This window comes from Cydia pomonella, chromosome 12 (genome assembly GCF_033807575.1).
Source record: "Cydia pomonella isolate Wapato2018A chromosome 12, ilCydPomo1, whole genome shotgun sequence".
In the NCBI taxonomy this organism is placed as follows: Eukaryota; Metazoa; Arthropoda; class Insecta; order Lepidoptera; family Tortricidae; genus Cydia; species Cydia pomonella.
Genome location: NC_084714.1, coordinates 11405862 through 11431957, shown reverse-complemented (window position 1 = coordinate 11431957; position 26096 = coordinate 11405862). Strand labels below are relative to the sequence as shown.

General features: G+C 35.8%; 1 protein-coding gene and 1 long non-coding RNA gene across 2 annotated transcripts in view; one reads left to right on the top strand and one right to left on the bottom strand.

The window, feature by feature from the left end:
* Positions 1-26096, bottom strand: part of LOC133523578 (BAI1-associated protein 3) — a 159678-nt gene that overhangs the window by 46764 nt on the left and 86818 nt on the right. The window contains exons 9-12 of the mRNA XM_061859243.1: positions 16144-16307; positions 11967-12205; positions 11548-11769; positions 4970-5053 (exon numbers count right to left, since the gene is read on the bottom strand). Of these exons, the coding sequence (XP_061715227.1) occupies positions 4970-5053; positions 11548-11769; positions 11967-12205; positions 16144-16307 (709 nt within the window). The remainder of the gene's footprint in view (positions 1-4969; positions 5054-11547; positions 11770-11966; positions 12206-16143; positions 16308-26096) is intronic.
* LOC133523541 (uncharacterized) lies at positions 23074-24637 on the top strand. The gene is made up of 3 exons (XR_009800239.1): positions 23074-23262; positions 23372-23502; positions 23863-24637. It is a non-coding gene; the product is annotated as an uncharacterized LOC133523541 (long non-coding RNA).

Genomic DNA, 26096 nt, shown 5'->3' with positions numbered 1-26096 from the left:
TTTATATTACGTTATTTTATATTTGTGTATACAAGTTTAACGTAAACTGGTATGGAAATGTGGAGGCACGAACACGAGTCGTAATTTGTATGGATATTTCCGTACTATTCAGAATAACAAACAAGCCGTAAAATGAACAATAAACTCAATTTGATGGCCTAACATGAAAAACGCGTGATATTCAGTGGTCGAGCAACCAATTGAGATTAATTATCTGTGTAAATGCGTCATTAGGTGATCGATTCGATTAGGCTGATAGCCAGATAAATAATCACCTAATGATTAGTACATTGTGCAAAAGGGGGTAAGTGAAATATAGGACACGAGGGTGATAATTCCGGACAGCCGCACGCAGGCTGGATAGATTAAAGACCCGAGTTTACAATATTCTTACCCCCGGAGTTACACACAATATTTTTCATCACACTTGTGAAGATAAAACAAAATTTTTAGCGAAGACATTCGTCCGCCATATTGTCATTGTTAGGTTAGGTTAGGCATTGAAGACCTATCTGGCATTCAGCCACCATTGAAAATTGTGTAAGAATATTTGAAACTGCTATTAAATTAAATTAAATCTTTTTAAACATAAACATTGAATTAGAAAAGTTAGTAGGTAAATATTTTAAAAGTAAACCTACATGGTTCGTATGATTTACTGACAGAATGAAAAAGAAAAACTGCCTAGGGAGTTATAGCATTTTTTTTTTCACAACCCATAACTCCCGCGGGAACAATATAGGCCGTTGTCCTTTAGTCTCTCTGCATGAAATAAGAACTTTTTCGAGCAAGTGGGATGAAAATAATATTACTGTTCTGTAACTAAACGACCTGCTCAACAGCATCCTATAATAGGAAGTGGGTGCGTAAGTAAGTAGGTATATGTCTCCCGTAATTTACGTCAACCTGCTCTATTTTTATTTACCATGAAAAACAGACATGGCGAAACTACAACGGTTCCTTGTTAACTACGAAATCGTAACAGGGGAAAATTCTACGAATCCACCTACAAGCCACCTACTCGTAGTTGGAAAATAAACTGGCTAGGTATAGCAGATGATACGACCACTGAAGAGAGAAAGAGTGCAAACTTGCAATTCATTGCGGCATAGATAACGTCCATCTAAATGACATTTTAGCTCTGAAACGGGGAGAAAGTCGTTTCACATTTTCATATAAGAGTAGGTAAAATGATAAGTAATTTGTTTTTTGGTTCTATTTTCAACCTGTCATACTTTTAAAAGCAGGCGCGGATACAAGGGGGGGGGCATAGGGGCAATGCCCCCCCCCTAAAACCCTGGCTCTCACATTACTAAATTGAGTAAATTTTATTTTTTACCAAAAATATATGATTTTCTCAAAATGGCCCCCCCCCTAAGCCAAATCTTGTATCCGCGCCTGTTTAAAAGTTATAAGATGTTTAAATAAAGAGACCTTTCATTTTTAGATGTTTGGTTGTTTCTCGTAAGTATATATTTAAATGTTTTCAACTATATTTTCAAGTGGAGTATCTTTATTCGACTTTATTTTATATCGATATGTCACGCAATGTCTTAGTGATTAGTGTAATTACTAAAACGATTTTCAAACAGCGTTCACAAACTTTTTACAAACTGCTAGCCTTTCCAAAACATTTTCTACACGTAAAAGCATTCTCTTTTGGAACAATCGAGTTCCAGTTCAAATTCAATAACTGGGTAGGAACAAAGGGAAATAATTTCCGGGCAAAAACTATTTTACTTCATTTACAATGCCGGACTTCGCTGGATGACAGTCGGTTCTATCTACATCTTTGTGTTATTTTTTTGTACGTATATGTATAAGGTACATTATGGATTCCCTGATGGACGGTTCGGGTTATAACGGGGATTGTTCTATAAACCCCAAATCCAGACACACCAAATCCTGAGCCTCAATTATCTACGTATACTTTCATTTTAGTAACTCTGTTATATTTCAATAAAAGGCACGACTTGACATGATATTTGGCTGATTTAGCGGTTATGGGGGATGAATATTCATATTTTTGGGAGCTATAATAAACCGCGTGAGTGTCAAAGGCGTCATGCGAGTATAATCTCGTTGCGGATGTTATGTACAAATTTTCATTTCCCGGTATACGTGCTCCGAAAATATTTGTGCGTCTCAACAGAAATATTTTCAGGGTATTGTATTTCAATTCAGGTTAAGAAATAGTATTAGGTATTTGAATACTCTATCCGGCATGACTTTTATATATAATAACAATGCAGGGAACATCTTCAAAGTTAGAAGTGTAATTCAGAGCCGAGTGAGAAACTCTTATTATAATCTTACTTTATGAATAGTCTCTACTGTTTTGATTTTAATATCACTGATGCATAACGTTCGCTCAAATCATGAGTACATTGACCTATTCTTTATTTCAAATATTTATAAAAAAAAATCGCTGATGAAATAATTTTGTATACGAAAATAACAAGTCAGCTTAGTAAAATAACCTGAATGAAAAATGAAAAAAAAAAACCAGGAAAACATGGCTTTTGGATCGAAAGTTATTTCGTTAACCGTTATTATGGGCTACGGGTTTATTCCTAATCGAGAAATCGCCATCTTATTTATATTTTGTCTGTACCTACTTGTAGTCAGACTTCAATTTACGCTGATGAAACCACAGCAGGGGAGTAACAGCGATGGTAAACAATACCAAGCTAGATTGTATTGCAGACCTAATCTCTTGGGGACATAACGTAGATATATTTCATAACTATAAGTAAACAAATACGCCCCAATTCAATCAACTGAAAACGATGAAGTTCTTGCGGCTAGTTTAGCACGGTAACTATATCATATAAGATATAGTCATTTAAAAACTAGATAGTTTTAATAAATGTTCTTTGTCCAAAAGGGTTTACGTTTTAGCTTCGGCTCTGAGTACGCATTCCAACTGTCCGAGACACGTTGTCCTTTGTATGGAAAATACTTAAAAATGGATGTATCGTTCTTGGATCGATTTCTCGTATTCCTTATTGATTTTTAATACTTGGTTTTGCGTCTGTTTTTTAAGCTCATTTGAAGAATCGATAGAAAAATGACATTAAATAATAATAGGTAATAATAATTCTCTATTTTCATGTTTTAAACTCGTACAACACAATGAAATAAAACAATAACATAAAATTAAACATTAAAGGTTGTAGCATACCAAAAGCGCGGCACCGCTTCAACCCGCTCAGTATTCTTTGTAGGAAACTGTGTACACTGTTACACAGATTAATCGGCATCGGTGGCCTAGTGGTAAGAGCGTGTGACTTCGTCAAAGTGGGCGAACTTTGTCCGTTATTGACCGCCGTTTTGTATTAAAAGTCCTTAGGTACACCCTCAGGTCTCCATTTCCAACTCAATCAGACTAGTGATACCTACTAATATTGTATATACGCATATACATCGAGGTACGTGGGAATCTGAGCGTACCTACCGCAATTTACCAAAAGACAGTCCGCCTACCCTACCTATGTACAGTCAGCGTCAAATACTTTGTAGCAACCAAAGTAGCCAAATAGTTCGGTACACCATATATTTAGTATGGTGTACCGAACTATTTGGCCACTTTGACTGCTACAAGGTATTTGACGCTGACTGTACCTACACTATGAATGGCCACGCATACTTTCTTGCAAAGGAATTGACTAGTCTAGCAAGACCCCTCACAAATAGATTTTGAGCCTTCTAGGCTCTGCTAGCTCCATACCCCTTGATCGATCCTGTTAGAACTTAAATAATATGTTGCCCGCAACAACACAGGTAAACGAGTTCTTTCGACCCCTTCACCCCGCGATCGAGCCTACTTATAATTTAATGAATTAAATAATGCCCTCAACTACCTACACCTTTACCTAATTTATTTAAATTAAAACAAATTTACTAAATTTATTGCGTAACTATCCTCTGATAGAGGAAATACTTATACTGGTGCGAGCTATACTTAGGTATGTTTTTTAGGGTTCCGTAGCCAAATGGCAAAAAACGGAACCCTTATGGATTCGTCATGTCCGTCTGTCTGTCCGTTTATGTCGCAGCCACTTTTTTCCGAAACTATAAGAACATACTGTTGAAAATTGGTAAGTAGATGTATTCTGTGAACCGCATTAAGATTTTCGTACAAAAATAGAAAAAAAAAAAATTGGGGGTTCCCCATACTTAGAACTGAAACTCAAAGATTTTTTTTTCATCACACCCATACGTGTGGGGTATCTATGGATAGGTCTTCAAAAATGATATTGAGGTTTCTAATTTTTTTTTCTAAACTGAATAGTTTGCGCGAGAGAAACTTCCAAAGTGGTAAAATGTGTCCCCCCCCCCTGTAACTTCTAAAATAACAGATTGATAAAACTTAAAAAAATTATGTACCTACATTACCATGCAAACTTCCACCAAAAATTGGTTTGAACGAGATCTAGTAAGTAGATTTTTTTAATACGTCATAAATGGTACGGAACTCTTCATGGACGAGTCCGACTCGCACTTGGCCGCTTTTTTTAATAGTTACCTATTAAAATGTAGTTAGACTCTTGTACCGGCTTAGCATTTAGAGAGATATTAACATATGAAATATGGCATACTCGTAACATCAGTTGATTATTTTTGCACCTATTCAACAGTTAAGAAAATGGGCAACCTTCAGAAAAATCCGTACCTAAAGTGTCAAGATGAATTTCTTTTCCGCCCATTTGTCCCCGCTATTATACCTGTGAATATACTGGCAAAAAGGCGAGGACATTTTGGCAGGTAAAATGATGCATGTACGTTTATTTTAAGCAAATTTCTTTAAGCACTCTTGATACAATTTTTCGCCTTGATACAAATTATAAAATACCGACGAGGTATATTTTGTTGAAAAAAATTGCCTTTCATCATTGATAAACAGAGCGAAGAGGGCTTATAGCAAAATCTGTGCATTATTTAAAGGTAGATGAAAACCTTGGCTTACCTTATTTCCTTATTAAAGGGACAGCACCGCCAGAAGGCCTTCATTTGCGATAGCTGGCTTAGGCACCGCAGAAGGAACTCCAGCCTGCAAATTTATGCATAATTAATTACGAGTAAGGACAGAAGAAAGTTATTTTTAGTCATGAAATGTGAAATAAAATTGTAAATACGTACAATACTACGCATCACGCATCACCTAAAGTTGAAACACTTGAAACCTGAACTGGCATTTTCAATATTTTGATTAGTTACAAGCTATCACTATACCTTATAAAATAAAGTCCCCCGCCGTGTCCGTCTGTCTGTATATTCGCGATAAACTCAAAAATTGCCGAATGGATTTTCATGCGGATTTCATCTATCAATAGAGTAATGAAGGTTTATAGGTGTATATTTTGTTAACCCTTTTCCAGGCATAAATAGTACGATTTATCGAACGCATAGGCGCCAATAAAATTTCAACTTAAGCATTTTGATTTAAGGTTCAGATTAGATTTTACTTTCGGGAAATGTGACTTGTCTTCAAATGAATCATCAAAGCTAGATTTATTGGAATATATTTGAATTTTTTGGCAAAACCTTGTAGATTGGTGTTGCCTGAAAAAGGGTTAAGGTTACCCGTGCGAAGCCGGGGCGGGTTGCTAGTAGTTTTATAATTTTTGATGCATAAGCTTTTATATAGTGTATTTTTCTTTAACAAGATATTCCGGAGGTAAAGTAAGGGCAGGTAAAGTGCACATTAGGTGAATTCCTACTAATTTTGTCTCGCTCACTAGCTCCGTAAACTTTTCGCTCCAGAAGGCAGTCTACGCACGTACCTCCATACATGCACTCTATATCGTCTAACTTAGCGGAATCAAATTGCACAAATCTGGGCAGTATCATCGGACATGTTTGTCGTAAAGTCTGGCCAGCGAAACGTGATATTGACCTTGTAACAGAATTCTTTATATGGCAATACTCAACACTTGTCAAATCCTAGTATGTTGATTGTCAAGGATAGGTCTTCAAAAATGATATTGTTGTCATTATCCCTTTTGATAAATAAATCCATGTTTATTCTCACGAATTTACATGCCTCTAAAATATACATACATGGAAGCGTAAGAACTGTATTTTTACTAAATATTGGCTTGCAAGATTCCATTTGACGAAGGCCCCTTATTGCTCTTATGCACCTTTTTTGAGCTATAAAGGCTTTATAGGCATGTGTTGAGTTGCCCCATAAAACTAACCCGTATCTTAGTGCTAAACTCACGTAGCTATGATATACCAACTAGGCGGTTTCATGTGATGAAATAAGTTTAATTTTCTTAAGTGCAATAATTAAATCTATTGATTTTCAAGCATACTGTGTTGACATGTTCTTCCCAATCACAATTTTCATCAACCGTTATACCTTAGAAAATAGTAGTATCAACTTGTTTTATATGCTTTTCATTGTGCATTATGTTCAACTGTCTTCCTTTACTTTGCTTGGTACGAAATTGGATATAGTTTGTTTGTTTGTTTTGTCCATGTTAATTCTTAAGTTATTAACAGTTAACCACGTCACAGCGTCCGCCAAAGCAGTGTTTATATATTTTTCATATAGCAAATAAAATCGTTGGGTATCGTATTGCCCGAAGCAAGTCGTTTATGTAGAGGAGGAATAATAATGGCCCCATTATACTCCCCTGAGGTACCCCTGACCTATTATGACTGGCTAAAGATACATAATCTTCCAATGTTTTGTCAGCTTCATTAAATTGAGTTATTTTTGTAACTTGAACACGCTCAGACAAATAACTCTGAAGCCATCTATGTGCTGGTCCACGTATGCCATAATTGCGTAGTTTATTTAGTAATGTTTTGTGGTTTACAAAGTCGAAAGCTTTACTCATGTCAAGGAATAGGGCAACAATTGTCTTATTACTATTTATACTATTTGTAACACTTTTAATTAGGTTGAAAGCAGCAAGAGAAGTGGACTTATTTTTCCTAAATCCGTTTTGTTCAGAAGCTAATATATTATTTTGTTCTAAGAAGGTCAACATACGAGAGTAAAATATCTTTTCAAAAACTTTTGATATCACCGGGATTAATGTTACAGGTCTATAATTATTCATATCACTGGTATTACCCTTTTTGTGTAATGGCTTAACGACAGAAAATTTTAACTTTCTTGGAAAAATGCCTTGTTCCTAAGACAAGTTGATTATGTGAGATAAAGGGAACTCTATATAATCAGCAACCACTTTAAGAACCTCTGTATTGATATTGTCATATCCTGGGTCATATGCTTTAGTGTTGCGTAGCGACATTATCTGTCTAAAAACTTCATGCGGACTTGTAGGCTCTACAAAAATACTATTTAAATTATTTGAGATTTTTGCATTATTTACCGAGTTATCATCATCCGTTTTATTTGTAAGATTAGTTATAAAATAATCATTAAATGCATTAGCTATGTCAGATCCGTCATTGAGAATAGTATTTATATAGAATCTTTATTTCGAACCATGTAAGTCCATAGATTGTAAGTATCTTAACTAGACATAAAAATAGAGGTTAGTAAATTATACAACTACTTATCTGTACTTTTCTACACTAAAGGAACTTATATTAACACAATTACCATTTTACTACGAAATAGATAACCTGAATTTATCTATTTCGACCTAAAACGAGCAATAGCCCCTATCTGCCCAACCCAGTACATTAACATTGGGCAATCATATCGATCTGCGAATACACTCAGAATACTGTTGGTACTTTTTCTGACTCGGCTTAGCATCGACACGATTTTCTTGCGTAGTATGGCTTGAAAACCGTCCGTGCGAGCCTCGGTGAACATACCCGAGGCACTACACCACCTCGGTAGCCCCAACAGCATCCTGAATGCATTGTTATATTGAACGCGCAGGGCGTTAAAGGCTCTTTTGGTATACTTAACCCACAGGCTGCTAGAGTAGAACGACTGACAGAATGCCTTAAACAGTACGATTTTGACATCCGCTGAACATCGAGCAAACCTGCGGGCCAGCATGTTTGACCTTACCGCCAACGCCCTGCGCTCCCGCTCAATATCTAGGTCATCACTAAGGTCATGTGTTATCATATGCCCCAGATATTTTACACTTTCCACGACCGAGAGAGGGGTCCCCTGCAGTTCAACCCTCGGTTTAAACGTTGGTGCTTTCGTCCCCGCCTTGAACACCATTACCTCGCTTTTCCTGGGGTTGTACTGCAGGCCATGAACTTTAGCGTACTCCTCACATACCGCCAACATCTTTCTTAGAGCACCGATCGACGGACTCAACAGCACCATGTCGTCCGCATAACTGATGTTATTTATGCTGACACCATCTATGTAGCATCCGACATGCATGCTGTTGAGCCCAACCATCAACTCATCCAAGTAAAAGTTAAACAGCCTGGGAGAAGTAAGCCCCCCCTGCCTAACTCTGTCATATTTGATACTGATATTTCGTCTATATTAACATCTGACTTTTTGTTTCCTATTTTGCGGTTAATAATATTCCACGTCGCCCTAAACTTGTTATGAGCTTGTAATATGTACTTATCGTTACAATTTCTTTGTAAGGCCTTCAAACATTTTCTCAAAATACTTGAGTATTTATTGAAATAAGCTTTGTTTTCAGCAGTTTTATCAAAATAGTACTTATATCTTAACGTGCGTTTAGTTTTACAGCTTATTTTCAATCCTTTTGCTATCCAAGTTTTATTACTTTTGTTAGAGCGTTTTATTTGATATACTGGGAAACTATTGATCAAATAACATAACAATCCATTCGTGAAAAACATCAAATGCCCTATCGGTATCTTGTTCGTTAAACACGTCAGAAAAGCTTAAACTTGTGACATACTTTACAAACTTTTGTTTACATTTTTCACTATTAACTCAAAACAGAACGTATACTGACAGATTTTAAATACACAAAACTCCAACAGGTATCCTTTTACATGCCCCTTTTATACAACAATTACTCAGTTAAATTTTACAATATTAATGAAACACCGCTTTATAGGTACGCGCTCGTTCATTATTAACTCCAGTGCCTAAATCACAAGGGACGGTTAATGTTTCTTGCTGCGCACACTCAGGATATTTACACGAGACAAATAATAATGTTTTAAGGCAGTTACCGGTATCATTTATGATATGATATGAGTGTTCAGGAATTATCATTTTCATCTTGCAAGACGTATTCCAGTCCAATTCAAAGCCTTGTACTAATCATGAGTGAGTTTTAGTGCTATACAACGCTTCTGATTTAATCTTAACTACCAGACCAAATTTGTTTTTTGATGTGAAAACTTCTTTAGCAGCGCTTGCACTTTTTGTGATGGGGAAAAAATTGCGACAGGTCACGTGAATGACAGATGCGTCAGATTGAAAATTCATAAGACGGACACGTGACCTGATCGAAAAATTGTTACAATGTCATTTAAGCCAGTAGAGTTGTTGAAATTATGGACGGAAGTTGATTTTTCGAGAGATAAACTTTTTAATGTTAAATAATTGTAATAGTTCTGAAGTATTAAATTTTTAATGTAATATAAATTGACATGTTTGTGTACCATAGCGCAATAAAGCACATAAATGATAGTACTTTATGCTGATAATTAAAGTATTTTGTGCAAAATTATTCGCTTAACCATTCCAAAATATCAAAAATGCACAACGTTAATATTCAAGTTTTCACTTCTGCCGGCACTCCCGGAGTGCAACCCGTTGTTTTTTTAGAGCGGCAATATATTTCGTACATCATCATCAATTGTGACAGTTATGATGTCGCGTCATTAAATGCGATGTTTTGGGTTATATCAAAGTAGTGATTGCTTGCTCGCTGAATTATTTTATATGGAAAATGAAAGTTGTCTGTTTTGTCTGTTGTTTATAAAACTAATTAAAGTGTGCCTATTAACGCCTAAACTAACTACCTGCTGGTTATGCGGTCGTATCAAAAAACACGCTGTATATTAATCACAATAAACTAGATTTAACCAAGCTGTAGGTGTGATAACGATATTGTAGTAATTGTTTTACCAATCAAAAGGAAACTAATGTACTATTTTAATACTTTGCGTATTAAATTTATGTCTCCAATTAAACAGCTATGTCATCAATTCATCACAATGATCATCGAAATTAGTTTAGCTCCGAGCGCAGTTTTACGTCTTATTTTCTGAGAGTCCTTTAGTGAAAGAGAAAATATCTCATTCAATTGAACCCGTAAGTTTTACAAAGTTTCCGTGAAGCACACTGAATTATTAGTTCTCTGGTCTTATAATTGAGAAAGTTCATTAGTTAAATCAACTTAGACGTGGCAAGAACGTATAATAGAAATATTGTGGAATTAACGGACATTGGTTGTTGTTACGGATTTCTAAAGATAATTCCGCATGAAATGCCTGTTACAGGAGTTTCTATTACGATCCTCAGATGGCAGTACGAGTAGTGTTAAAAAGTTTATCTTGGAAACTTACTCGTATAAGTTTGGGCAATGAATTTAAAACTCCATTTTTTTACTATTAAGACTCGTATTCCAAACTGAAATCGCATACTTTTCTATTTAGACTCCCGACTGTACTGTAATGACTTCTTACGAAACGCACTGTAATAAATTCGACCAATCACGTGTAGCCGCGGTCAAGTGGAAGAGATATCAACGAGCTACTATTTAATAAATAAGCATTTGGGTGAGATGCTTACCTAATTTTGTTTCATTATTTAGGTTTTATAGTAGAAAAAGTATTATTTTAGTTGACTAGTAGAAAAAGTATTGTATACAATAGTGATGTAATCAAGCTTGTCAATAAAATACTATTACGTACAAACGCGACGAAATACAAATATTTAAACATAATAATATGGCGGTGTATCGAAGCTTTCAGTTACAAGTGTGCGCGTTTTCATATCGGCGGAATGGGCTACGTGTTTTTCTTCTGTACGTAAAGGGTTGCCTATTATATAATGTACTAAGTCCGTCACTTGTACTATCCTGTAAGAGAGACATTTATTTCACGTGTTACTAGAGATAATGGAGATTCTCTGAACTTCATAAAATATTCACGAATCACAACGTAACCCCTGAACTTTGATTGCACCCCGATAAGGGCCATTCACATTTAACATTTCAAGCCTTTTAGTTAGTTTCGGCTTTTAATTGTATTAAGGATCCCCGTGGATGCCCGTTGTTGTATCTGCCTGAAACACACTCATCTGTTGTATTTGCGGAAATATGGTAGCGAACTAATTGTTGCGATAAGGAATGCGATGCAACACAAGTATTGGGGTAAATACGAGTACTATCAATGCATTGATATAGATATCGTATGAGAAGACGCCACGTAAAAACACGATTTAAATTTATTTCATAATTGTAATTTGCAATAAAAATTATCTTAACTAATCTAATACGAATTTATATTATGATCGTCAAACAATTATATACATAGGTACATAATTAAAATTTATTTATAAAATAAAAGCCGGCGCCTATCGTGCTACGCCAAATACGTCCTAACTTGGTTAGAGGTTCGTAACCGTAGGTATTTGTATTTAGCACTAACTTGTTAAGACTCTGGTGGTGTAGCACAGGGTACAGGTCGCGGTGCAGTCGCAGCTGATGCAGCGCGCGCTCGACGAACTCGCCGAAGCAGTCGGCGAGCCAGCGCTCCTCGTCCCGCGAGGCGCACGAGCCGCCCGCGCCGGGGCACGCCTCAGCTCGTAGGGGCATCCCCTCTGACGCGCACCAAGTACGCTCTAGCTCGGTTAGGAGCTTGTACATGTATCTGTGTTTAAAAATAATCACTGAATTAGTCATGTGTTTTTAAATCGAATAGCCTACAAACCTCGAAATTCAATTTGAAGTTTTCTGTTCAAGGTCATTTTTCCCCTGTCAGAATATGGAACCGTTGGGGTATCCAACTATCCAATTAGGTAGCTCAGTTAAATTAAACGTAGAAAAATTACATCACGATCTCCTTACTTGGGATCTAGAGGTGCATCGCTGTTGAGTCTGCAAGCAGCAGCGAAGCGCGCTATCGCCGCCTGTAGAGTGCTCATGTCGCTCTGAACGGCGTGTTGATGCAGGAGCGTCTGCGCCGCTCCGCACAGTTCGCCCTCCCACATCGCCGGGCACTCGCTCTCGGCACCGCTCGGCCCGCCGCTCGCCGAGTCCACCTCGTTGGCCAGTAGGACTCCAAACAGGCGCTCATGTTGGCGGACCTTTACCAAAAAAAAAAAGTTTAGTGTACCTACAGAACCTCCGAATAATTTAAATATCAGAAAGCTGCGTCATCCGAGATTAAGATATCTCGTTACAACGAAGTATTTAGTCAGGTAATATAATCCTAGAAACTTAATGAACACTACAGGAATATTGCAGCGTTGCAGAAACGGAAAAAGAGCAATATCACGCTACAGCACTGACACAATTTAGTTACTTAACTTATTCAGTGACAGTCGTCACAGCTACAATTTATATGCAAGAATCACTATAGGCGAAAGGCGAATTAAACTGAAACCATGTAACCGACAGAAGGGAAGATGATTGTTAGAATACACTTCTACATCATTTCCATGGTATAAGGAATTTTCCATTTTATACAATATATTCACTTGGAATATATTAGAAAACCGATAAAATTAACTGCAAAGATGTAAAGTTTTCGGGTGGCCCTTAATATAAGAAACCTATATTATTCAAAGAGGGAGTGAAAAGCCTCTACCTCGTGAGGCGGTATTACGAAGTCTCACATTTATAAATTAAAGATGAAGTTATTTCCTCAGTTTATTATTATATCCTCGATCTCGAAGTAAACTTAAAGCAACTTTTTAATTTCGCTACCTTCGTCTGTATTTATTCTTGTCTATGGTAAACAAGTTAGCATACAGTTTGACAGCTTGAGGCGTAAAGTATTATTATCAACGGACTTATTACGATTACAGTTTCGAAATTGGAAGTTTCCATGAACGTAATTTTATGTATAAACTTTGTTTCATGAAAAAAAATATTCAAATTAATTTCCAGATTTAATTTCCTTAAAGGCGGAGCAGGTGGCTGAGAAACTCGATTTAATCTTACACTACGAAGCTCTTTCAAGAGCTCGCAAACACTTTTAGCATCAAATAAATGGAGGGAGTCTCAAAACGCGGTAGAGCATGTTTAAACGCCGACGTGTGATTAAAATTACTTCTAATGCCAGTTCGTGGCATGAAAAAAGATCATCCACTCAATTAAAAAAAAAGAAGAAATAACAGCGGCCGTAAACCCTGATTAATGAAAGGGGATGTGAAAACTTGTGGAGCGAAAAAAGCCGTGTCATTGAGTCTCGCCGTGGAAGAATTGTGTGTAGAATATATGTGTATACATTACACTAGCTAGGTACGAATGCGAGACTAGTTAAATTGGATTTATCTTGGAGATTGCACTCCGGTGATTACACGACGCTAAACGATTGGTACGTTTTATCGAATAGATACGCACCGTATTTAATACCACACGTGTGTACAGGTCACATTGAAAAATAATCTATTGATCAGGTGTGAAGAACACTGTTTGTGTACGTTAGAATTGTCACAATATCAGACATGTGTAAAACGTTTATAATAATTAATATTTATCACGTCTTGAACATCTCCTATTTTAACAATTGTGTCAGGTAGGTATTTAGAATAACATTGAGAACCTACACTTCGTTGTTTGGTTCAAAACATTTACCGACATAGAATTAAAATGTAGTCAACTTGTGCAAACCAATACATGACTTTTAAATAGAGCAATCACTTTTATTAAGGTTATGAAATTTAAATCTACATAATACGTAATTACGGTACTTATAGGGAAGCTTTTTAGAAGCCCCTAAGTAGGAACTCCCTACCTGTAAATAAATTATGCCCGCTAGAATCCGAGGTCTGATCTTTTATTTATTACTTAAATCTTTATTTCACAAAAGAAAAAAAACTTACAGTACAAAGGCGAACTTAATGCCACGAGGCATTCACTACCAGTCAACCTTAAGGCTAAGCAGAGAGAATGTGAACGGTCAGTATCATTATTAAATTAAAAATCAAGCTATTATTTAGTTATTGAGTTTTACACTGTCAATAAATTATGCCGGCGGAATCCCAGGTCTGATCATTATAATTCTTAAATCTAAAAATTAAGCTATTATTTATCTATTGAGTTTCACAATCTTTATAAACGTGATTTCATTGCCGTATAAATCTAGCAATTTGTGGGACAAAGCTAACCTTAACAAAATTAACGTAATCCGGCAAGGTGGCGGGAAAGCTTCCCAAACGCGCTTAATTAAAGCCTACACTTTGTTGGGTCCTTTTGGACATTTTAATGAAGGTAGCTCAAAACTTAACAGTCAAAGTCATTTCTAAATTATGTTACTTATTAAAACGGCATTAACTCATTATTTGGTATTTAATTTAATTGCACGTCCTAAGAAACCATTCACATTCCTAATTTTACGAGTAACTATCAAAAATAAAAGTCAGTAAAAAAACAAACAGCTTTAACCGCAAAAATGGATGCAAAATATACATAATATTAATTGAATAATATTTTTTTTCTGGAATTTTTGTTTAGCAGAGTATAACTTCGAACCTAATAGCCTGCGCTTTTCACAGAGTGATGCAGTTTCCGCTTCGCCTGCCGGTATGCAAGCGAGAAAGCGATATGCACGTCTATAGCGAAGCCCTGCTCTCACTGATCAAACCGGAAGGCACATCTGCGCGATAACCACCTAAGATGAATCAATTGGTTGTGTGCATGCCAGTGGCGCCACCAGACGAATGCAGGGTTGGGTGAACCTAAATTATTTTACAGTAATTTACTTTAATTTTCGCTTCTACTACTTCCATTTGACTTGTATATCGCTTACGTTGTCTGTGACGTTAAGAACGTGGTCTTAACTAACCAAAATTTAATCAGAGATCCCCGAAAGGCATAAATCTCGGCATTAGTCGGACACGGCGCGGCGCCGCGGTTCCTTATTTATGCAGTCCAGATGTAACGCGTAAACCAACTAATGGGCCGCTACGTAAAGGTCTATAAAACAGTTTATGTCCAGTGCAGTAGCTCAGCAGATTAGCAATATTGGTTCGATACTCAGTAATCCTTATTTTATTACCCTCAGTACCGCTATATTACGCACTTTGGCCATTAGGCTCCAGCGATGACGTTACGGGATATTGAGAGATCATTTGGCGTTATTAATATCGAGAGGTCTGCAGTGTGAAATAACACTAAAAGCAGTGGCAAGAAAATCATTAAATCACATAAAGCTCCGAATCTATTATTCCATTCGGGCGGAAAAGTACGTTTCCTTTTTCGTTTTCGCTTGACGTCGCAATATTCAGTGGGATTCCGTATCACTACATTGGTCACATATGTCGTGTCAATGTAGTCAACAGTATTAGAGTATAAAAATTAACAAAGCAACTTGTTAATTACTTAATTGATAGGTAACCTTCTTAGTTACAGATAATTTTGTAAACAGTACTAATTAAACTTTTAATAGCAGAGCAAAAAAATCAAGTACTATATGACCTAAATTAAGAAAATAAGCAATCAAAATCTGATTTTCAACTGTTGTTGACGTTAACAATAACCACGACCACAAAACAATCAACATCAAAGCCGGAGCGGAAAAAATATTTAACGTGCAGAATGTAAGTAAACAATCAACAGAACAGAATAGGAAAATTTTAAAAAATTGTATTTATCAGACTTAGGCATGGATGAAGGCGACGACGCCCGCCGAGGCCGACGCCGACGAGGGGGTTCCGCCCGAAAATGTGTGCCGGATGGCACATAATTATATGTAGATAACTGTCGCAATTAGCAACGCATATCCACTTTTTACAAAAAAAAACTAAGTACAGTCGGCGTCAAATACTTAGTAACAACCAAAGTAGCCAAATAGTTCGGTACACCATATATTTAGTATGGTGTACCGAACTATTTGGCCACGTTGACTGCTACGGAGTATTTGACGCTGACTGTACATAACCATATAGCACAGAGACAGCATACATATTTGAAATTGTCGCGTTGCTTTGTTATGTTTATGTATGCCTTTTAGATACAACAACGCCTAAGAATACATCACATCTTCCAAATTAAGTTATAATATTGAATAGGCACAAACCTGCTGCCAGTTATCATCGTCATGTCTGCCTGCCTCGCGCGCCGACAGCCACAACCGAAGCCTGATGCGTCCCTGGACCGAGGAGCGCTGCGAGCGAGCCTCTAGCTTGTACCACGCCTCGACGCCCGTAGACGGGATCTCGCGGAGCGGAATGTTCACGCACCCTGCACAAACAATATTTCATTGACTGTCTTTTATAACACAGAACACATTGCCTGATGTCTATTGTTCAATGAACCGCATCATCGAAGAATAATACTATACTGCTAGGTAATTTAAAGTATGTAGGTACCAATACCAAAGCATGTTCGTGTTATAAATATTTGTGGAGTCGGTCTTAAACACGATGTACAGATGGAGTGAATAATCCTTTCCCATATTTTCTCGGAATCGTTCGTATTTGTCATGAGTCATGCTACTTCAGTCAACCTCGGTACATTTTGTACTGAGACTGACTAAAATAGCATAACACATTCGTACGTTTCCGTAAAAAAAACGATGGGAAAGGATTATTCACTACATCTGTACTTGTAGCTTAAATAGACAAGTGTCTGGATGTGAAATTACACTATAATTGACATGTTTTTTTTTTTAATGTAAGCCTAACGTTTACCAAGAAAATGTAGGTAGAGCAATCTAAATCAAATGATTTGTCTAAAATTACTTACATAAAAACGCAAATGTATGCTAATAAACGAGAGATAATAAACACTGTCATAGTCATAATCGTGGATAGCAAACAAGAATCCAAATATTCAAAAGAAAAAACTGTAAACTAGGTTATACAATATTATTCCCAAACAACAATGTTATTACTTAGTTATCTTTAAACAACATAGTGCATAATTCCCACTGTCATTCACCTGTAGCTGAATGATTTCCATTCGGAATGAATATCAAACAGGCCCCGGCAAATAAATATTGAATTTGCGCTCGCATCCATCAATCTTGTTACATCCAATTTTTTGACGTGAATTCCCATTTTAGCGCGCCAAAGATTTCGAAATGCTGACGTGCCATAAAGTTTCGGCGTTCATAAATGTTGCAATTTCACTAAAATATTTTGAGGATGACAAAGTATTTCACCTGTTGCATCGCAATTCTTCGCACTCAGTTAATATTCAGGGAGCTTTAAAGAGTATATGCTCCACGAAAATAGCAAAGGGAACCATACTATTTACCGTATTTAGGGCTGGACAGTTTCCTACCTGGCGTATAATGTCCTAACTCTGATCTTATGTTCATAATTAGGAAAGAGGGCAGTAAGTAATTAAATCTAGTCAGATATCTTTAAAACGATACTCCTCAGACAAGACAAGATCCTGCAGTTCCCAACTCTTCAATATGGCTACGAGTTTACGCTTTTCACCCCAATTCAAGATAAGTATAACTGTACCCCTAGTGTAAAATTTATCGACATCATAACGTGACGAACGCGTTTGCGTTAAGTCTCATTTTGTATAGGATTTTGAGTTTCCAAAACGTCCCGCTTGGCGCGCTCTTTCTAAATCCAATACAAAATGAGACTAAACGCAAACGCGTACGTCACGTTTTAAAATCGAATTTATTTACACTAGGGGTACTGATTGACCCATGATGCCAAATTCTTTTATTCATGTTGGTTAAGAGTTTTAGATAACGTTATTACTATCTTAAAGGACACCGTCGAGACGAATATAATTTTACGTAGAAGTTTTTGTTTGTTCAGTGAGTGGATGTTGTTTTATTTACCTACTCACCTTGTTGAAAGAGAAAATGGAGACCGAATGCTTAGCAAATACTATTACCTTATTTAAACAAAAAACAATACAAAGATAGGTTTATTCGCCAACAAAAACACATAACAAAAATAAAAGGAAGATGGAAAACAACACTTGGGGTGGTATAATTGATTTAGAATTTTTAGGGTTCCGTAGCCAAATGGCAAAAAACGGAACCTTTATAGATTCGTCATGTCCGTCTGTCTGTCCGATTATGTCACCGCCACTTTTTTCCGAAACTATAAGAGCTATACTGTTCAAACTTGGTAAGTAGATGTATTCTATGAACCGCATTAGGATGTTTACACAAAAATAGAAAAAAAAAACAATAAATTTTGGGGGTTCCCCATACTTAGAACTGAAACTCAAAAAATCTTTTTTCATCAAACCCATACGTGTGGGGTATCTATGGATAGGTCTTCAAAAATGATATTTAGGTTTCTAATATCATTTTTTTCTAAACTGAATAGTTTGCGCGAGAGACACTTCCAAAGTGAAAAAATTTGTGTCCCCCCCCCCCCTGTAACTTCTAAAATAACAGAATGAAAAATCTAAAAAAATATATGATATACATTACCATGCAAACTTCCACCGAAAATTGGTTTGAACGAGATCTAGTAAGTAGTTTTTTTTAATACGTCATAAATTAAAAAAAATTTTTTTTTTTCATCAAACCCATACGTCTATGGATAGGTCTTCAAAAATGATATTTAGGTTACTAATATCATTTTTTTCTAAACTGAATAGTTTGCGCGAGAGACACATCCAAAGTGAAAAAATGTGTGTCCCCCCCCCCTGTAACTTCTAAAATAACAGAATGAAAAATCTAAAAAAAAATATATGATATACATTACCATGCAAACTTCCTCCGAAAATTGGTTTGAACGAGATCTAGTAAGTAGTTTTTTTTAATACGTCATAAATGGTACGGAACCCTTCATGGGCGAGTCCGACTCGCACTTGGCCGCTTTTTCATGTTTATGTTGCATTAACATAGTTGTAACATATTTACTGTACCTACATAAAAACAAAGAACTTTTTATTTCTCATTCTCTGAAAGTAGGTCGTTGTTGTTCTAAAAAGTGTGCAGAAAATGATACGAGTCTGCTCTAGAGCACTGTATTTTCTAAGTACGTTTTTTTTATTTTTTTTTACGATAAGTATTTAAAATTTTTGTTTAAAATGGATTTGTTGTAAGATAAAGATAAAAATATTTTATTATTCAAGTAGACATATTAACGTCACGAACATCAAATAAAGCTACACCGGCTCTAACCCTACACCTCTGACCCCAGAAGATTTAAATCCCCCCTCAATTAAATTAATTCTTATTTTTAAGTGCTACTTTTTATTGTCTACATCGAAAGAACGCACTAATTTAAGGTACCCGTATTTTTTTATTTTGCGTAAGTCCTATATTTTGGTCATAAAATCTATTTATATTGTTACTTGAAACAAAAGGGCGTATGTAACAAACGTCATTTGTGAGAATCGTGACGTCACGGATCTGTTTCATACACTGGAAAAAACGTTGAATTAATTTACGTTTGAGCATAGACAACAGTGCGAGTGACATAACCTCAAGCGTTAAAAATAAAATCACAAATTAACAAGTGTCACAAACGTCAAAACTCAAGTCAAACGATGGTTTTCATCCCGTTTTCAATGACAATGACAATGTCAACCCAATCGGAAGTCATTTTTTTGCTTGTAGTGGCAGAACTGAAGGAGCTGGGTGACGTCAATTTCCGTTTTAACTATTTTTAGAGATTTTGAATACTAAAATTCGTAAAAAATATATAAAATTTATTTTTTTGTAATCTACAGGAGCCCCTCTCGAAATGGTTTTCGATTTAGGGATATTGAAAATTTTGAAATGTTGTCAATTGGAGGAGGGTATCCCAATATGGACCGGCAAGAAACTCGGCGGGACACATCTTTACAATTTCCATTCTGATATTTAACTCTCCATTCCATTAATAACGATATTTTTACCTAAATTGTTCATTGAAAACCCCGAAGAAATACTACTGAAGTTTTAATTAGCCGTGTATTTGACTTTTCTCGTATTCGAAATGAAGAGTGTTTAACTCAGGTGAAAGGCACCATTTTATCCATTGGTTACAATTTTCTAAATAGCATGGATTGTTCGTTTCTAATATACTGATATATATCATGAAATCAGTGTCCAGCTTAGGTTTGAATAATAATATATTTAAAGAAAATTTTACGATAGAGATTTAAATATAGGGGTCTCGGCCCCGAATACGATTGCGTGCCTTTTGGCGTCGAGACCCTTGGCCCGTAGAGCCCGAACGCGTCTATACTATTCAAAGATTTAGCTAAAAAAATAGCAGACGCCACCGGTGATCGTAGAGCTGGCAGCTTCCTCACACAGAGAATAAGTATTGCGATACAACGAGGAAATGCTGCCAGCATCTACGGCACCATGCCGCAGGGGGATAGTTTTTAATTATTTATTTTAAGATTAGTTTTATTTATTTTTAGATTTAGATTTTGGCAAAATGATTTTATACATAATAAATGTTCCTGTTTTGATTAAAAATAAAATAAAAAGTAAAATATGGTTATTTTAAGTATTTTAGATCTAAATTAGTCATATTTTAGTTTAATTTTACTTATAATTTTTATTATTAATTCTAATCATTGTAACTATTACCGAAATAAAAATTTATATTATATTAAATATGTTTTAATAAAAATTAACGTCTCCTTTCAAAAAAAGCAGCGAGTGGCAATTCAAATCGTCTTTATAATACTTTTTCTTTATCCAGAAAATTTTGTTCAAATACCTATCAGAGACATTCAAATTAGCTATTTAAAAATAATCAAGAAATCTTACGCCGTATTCTTTAACGAAAAAAGTGCCAGAGTAGGCGGCCAGTTTTAGCTTTCAAAACAAGACCGACGTTTCAGGCATCCAGACTGGATATACGTACTTTCGCAGATTACGCGTATTTGTTACGATCTAAAAGTCACACTTATGAATACCTACACCTAAGAACTCTTATTTCTCGAGCTTGGTACATCTAGTTATATGGCAGCCTGGATTGTTATTCCCTAAGTTTACCGCCCATTTACCCTCCGACGAAATAATTTATTTTACCTCCGAGTGTCTATAGTTGTTACCAATGTAAGTTTCAACTGACGCCGAGACGAAGTCACGGTTGAGACGGAATCATTTGTGATTAGATAGCCCGGGAGAGTACTTCCGAAGCTCGCCGATATCGGCCTAATAAAACTTGCGATAGTTTTTGTTCCAATATGTTTGATGTTATCCAACACAGGATTAAGAACCCACTACTTATTGGAGCGATATTTTCAGGGATATCAGTTTTATAAACCCGGGTAAGTTGAATTAGTTGATAACGTACTGATGTATTTTGGTATCCCAACTCCTACTAGATTTAAGTAGATGATATTTTGGTACGGAGATACAAATTGTTTGAGTCCCGGGGAAGGACATAAAAAAGTCATATCACAAAAGTCATCATTACACGCAGACGAAGTCGCAGGCAGAAGCTAATAGTCGTTACATAAAATCAGAATAACAACGGAAATAGTTTAATTAAAAACGGAAATCGTTTTAGCATGTAGATATTTGATTGGAATCTAACGGGTTTATGTGCAGCGCCTGCTGCTAATAAAAAACCATGGGTGTTTGAACACAACGCACTTGTCTGAATTGGAGCAAACGGGACGCAAACTATGCTCTTAAACAAAATGGTAGACATTTGTTTCTGATAATTTTCTAATCATCTAAAATAGTCGTTATGTTTGTGTTTGACCTTCGTAAATAATAACAAAAGCTTATCAAAGGAAGATCACAAAACGGTTAAAAAAGTTTTATTTTCGAGAACAGTTTAGTAAAATTAAACCTTTGTCTCAGTACAAAGATGACAATCCTGGGCAGAAATACATCGTTGGAATCCCGGTAAGGACAATATGTAGGCATATGGGTAGGTATACATATTTGTACTTATATGTATCAATTGTAATTGTACACCGTGTTTTTTTTTCCGTTCATTTCAAAGATGCAATCCAAAGCTGAAAATCTAAACTAAACTAAAAAGCTAAACTTTCTCAAAGACACCGGTATTGTGATTAACTCAATTTCGGAGATAATCAACAATTTATTTTTATCTGATAAGGCGCTTATGAACGTGTGCACTTGCCTTAAGGCCTGCTCACATATCTATTAGTGTTTAGTACGAGTTTTTACATTTGCTACTAAACGTAAGAACTATCTCGGATGATCGATGTTCGGAATGACATTGATATGTCACAGTTTTCAATTGTTTGTAATGCCCACGTTACAACAATGCTATTATGTGCAACATTTAATTACTTTTATAAAATAAAAATAAAACAGTTACCTTAAACGCATACCCCGAAGTTAATAATAAATAATAATAATACATGACATTAAAGCTGTCCAAGGGGCCTCTACGTGTTGCATCTATATCCCCACGCAAGCCTATCAAACGACCAGGATTTATAGGCACGTGAAATCCAAGGCGATACAATAATAATACATAATAAATAATTAACTATACCGGTCGATTACTGTCGGTCGACTTCAAGTGAGCCTATCTATGGCTGCAGGGCTATTATGGTCGATTTTATAAATGATATGGCTGTATAAATGATAATATAACTAACATTTTATCCAGTTTTTATTGATTTGACGTCTTTTCCACTTTTGACAGCGATAGATGTTAAATGATTTACGCATAACATGGTCGGTGGATAATTTGTCATTTGTCTAAATTTCTACTTAAACTTAGTTGATAAGTGGATAAGTTAAATGATATAAATGACACTTGTCTAGATTTATATCGTTTTATAGCATTTATACCGTTTTGTCTACTTTTGACAGCGATAGACGGTAAATGGCAACGTTTGTTGAATAATTAAATATATAGTCGAGTTTTGACGGCTAGACTTTGATTATTTTATCCTAGTGCTCACTGGGTCACGATAAGTGCTCTTGTGCTATATAAATGGTGCAAAATACAAATTTTTGGAGTTAAATATCAGTAAGTATCTGTGTTTTTCATTATATATACAATCAAACTCATTTATTTACATATAACATGATCAATACATTTTTCAGGGATGGCAAGACATTTCTTCTTGGCAGCTGCTGCTATCGAAGAAAAACAAGACAGAAAACTTCAACGCCGGGCCATAAGGGATGCATGCAACCCGTTTGATAAGCCCGACGGGGAGTTATGGCGCATATATAGGGTGCGGAAAGAATTAGCACTCTATGTGTGCTGAACTTGACGCCGACCTCAAGCCTCAACATGGCGATGGATTGCCGGCACATCTTAAAGTAAAGATATAATGTTGCACTATTCCTCAAATCATTCCCGTTACCTTTACCACCTTGATCATAATCATTATTTCATAATGATATACCTACTTACAAGTCTTTGTTTTAGGTTTTAACATCACTGCACCTATTGGCTGACGGTAGTTACTAACGGGGAACTGGACAAGACCATGGCTTGTCCATTGCTCAGTCTACCGTCAGCCGGTACTTGGATCAATTTGTAATTGTGGTGAATAGAAGGTATGTCCATTTTGGTACAGAATACCACTGACACCGGAGATAAGAAGGTAAAAAAACACGAGTATGGATGTGCAGTGGTGCATATGAAGGCAAAAAGACGCAGTCAGTAACAAAATATTTATATTTATTTTCTTACGTAGATTTTTAGGGACCATGAAGTACAAATGAGGCTTGAATGTGGATTTTTGTGGTATTTGTATTTGAAGTGTTTCTACCTAAATATTTCAATGCAGAATCATACCTTATTTTTGTTATTATATGCAACTTCTTTACCACTCTTACATATGTATTTATGTAAGTATTATTCAATGCTACGTGTAGCTAAAGTACCAAATCATGAAAGTGTTGGATTGTTTACAGACTCAAGGACACTTGGATAGTCTTCCCAGAAAATTAGAGGTGTTCAGGAGGCATATGGGGTTGCTAACATTTTAGGCACAGTAGACTGCACCCAAGTAAAAATATTTCCATAACCTTTACCGCATGGCGTACAGTTTCTAAACAGAAAAGGAATTCATTCGCTAAACGTTCAGTTGGTATGTAATAACTGCAAAATCATAATTAGAAATTTTAGAATAAATCGAATGGATGGACAGAATCGATATTTTCTTGTAAACCGTAAGATCGCCAAAGTAATCCCTGACAACACCAATGGGGATTACTTTGAATCGGGATTAGTACGTTTTGTTACAACTCATCATTTTGCTAAATCGGATACAAATAGGTAGTCAAATACTATTTTGTAATTTCTAAAATATTAAGAGATTACATATACATATAACCGTTGTTATAATATTTTAAGTATAAATATTTGTGAAATGTTTGACGTTTTCCGCGATTAGGTACATAGATACCCAGAGTCGTTCCATGCAAGTCACCTGTTAGTTTTACGTGATGTATCTGCAAAATTGCATGGACATTGGACACTTTATGAATAAATTAAATTTAGGTTTACCTACCATGTTTAGGGCTCCACTCCTCAAATTTGCTCTGCGGTGACCGAACACATACCCATGTACATGGATTTTTTTAAATGGGAGACTGGGGGCAGCTGCCTACCATATCCATTGAAAAAGTATTGTACCTACGTTGGTTGCTCTTAAAGACTAAGAATTGTTATTAGAGAAAAGTGGTTTACAAATACCTTAACTAGGATTCCTTGTGTTTCAGGCAGAAATGGACAATATGAATATTTTTTTAACTATTCACTTAATTATAAAATCTTAACGTCATAATGTGTTGAGAAAATAACTTGTGAGACTTCTAATTGTTTTTGCTGCAATTACCTTATATCTTGCGATTAGCTTAATCAAAGTAGTTTTAATGCAACAATATGATATTGTGATCAGAAATTTTAATATAAACTGACGATAAGGCACCGACTTCAAACATATTAGTTGGTAATGCATATACTTAAAAAAGTATAATATTTTATTTTATCCTTTTTGAAGTCGGTTTACTTTTTTTGTAAAAAGTTTTTTTTGATTATTTTACTTTATAGGTATAATTGGTTTTTCTTTTTTCCAGAAATCTTCCAATAAAAGGCGAACCTGAAGCGGAAATGGAAGGGGGCGCTGCTCGAGGGATGCATTACATGCAGAGAAGCGTGCCCTATTAATAAATAAATATTTCGCCTAGTATTATTTTATTTTGTTATGTTCATTAACACTGCCTTCCTGAAAACATTCTGAGGAAACCGGACTAGCCCCAAGAGGTCATCCATTAATTAGATCACACGTTAAGGAGGAGAGAGGGGGTCAAGAAAATGTGACATGTTGTGACTAGAGGGAGGGGAAGTCATAAACTTTGTGACGTCATAAGTCATTCATTTACGAAATATAAGGTATACATAATCCTATGTATGCAGTTCATAGTTAACTGAGCCAAGCTAACAATAAGCACGGCATGGGATCGAATTTAAACGGTTGTGAGTCTAACTTTAGCAAAAAAGAAATATGACTAGCGTGAATGCTCAGATGAACTAGACATGATTGAAAATGAAGACCTAATAGGTTCTCCGAAACATGTCGCACAAGTGTCAAAAATAACGTGAGTTAGTTAAACCGTAGTGTTTAACTTACGGTGTGGGCTGTCATTAGATAGGTCTTTTAAAACAAATATGGGTCTTTCATGACCATTTTTAGATAAAGATAATATTTTTGTAAATAATCGCTCTGAAAGAAAAAAGAAGAGTCCCTCCCTCTAACTTTCGAACCATGTTGGGTCCAAATAATATGACAAAAAATCATACATTCAACTTGGAACACACGACTGGCTATTGGCAGGTCTCGACATTTTTTTTTTTAAGAGCTCTCAGAGGATAGCTTGTTATGCAATAACTTTAGTTTTGTACTAATTTAAATTAAATTATGAGCAGGCTCAATCAAGGGGTTCTGGAGCTATATAAGAGCCTAGAAACCCAAAAGCTATTTGTGAGGGGTCTTATTGCTATTCTAGTCAACTTGTTTGCAAGAAAGTGTGGTCGGCGGTATCAAATGAAAAAGCCCGGCTTACACGTTTTTGATATTGTTTTTAAATGTACCATTTTACATAATTAGCAAGATAAACGAATTCAAAATTACATAATATAGTCA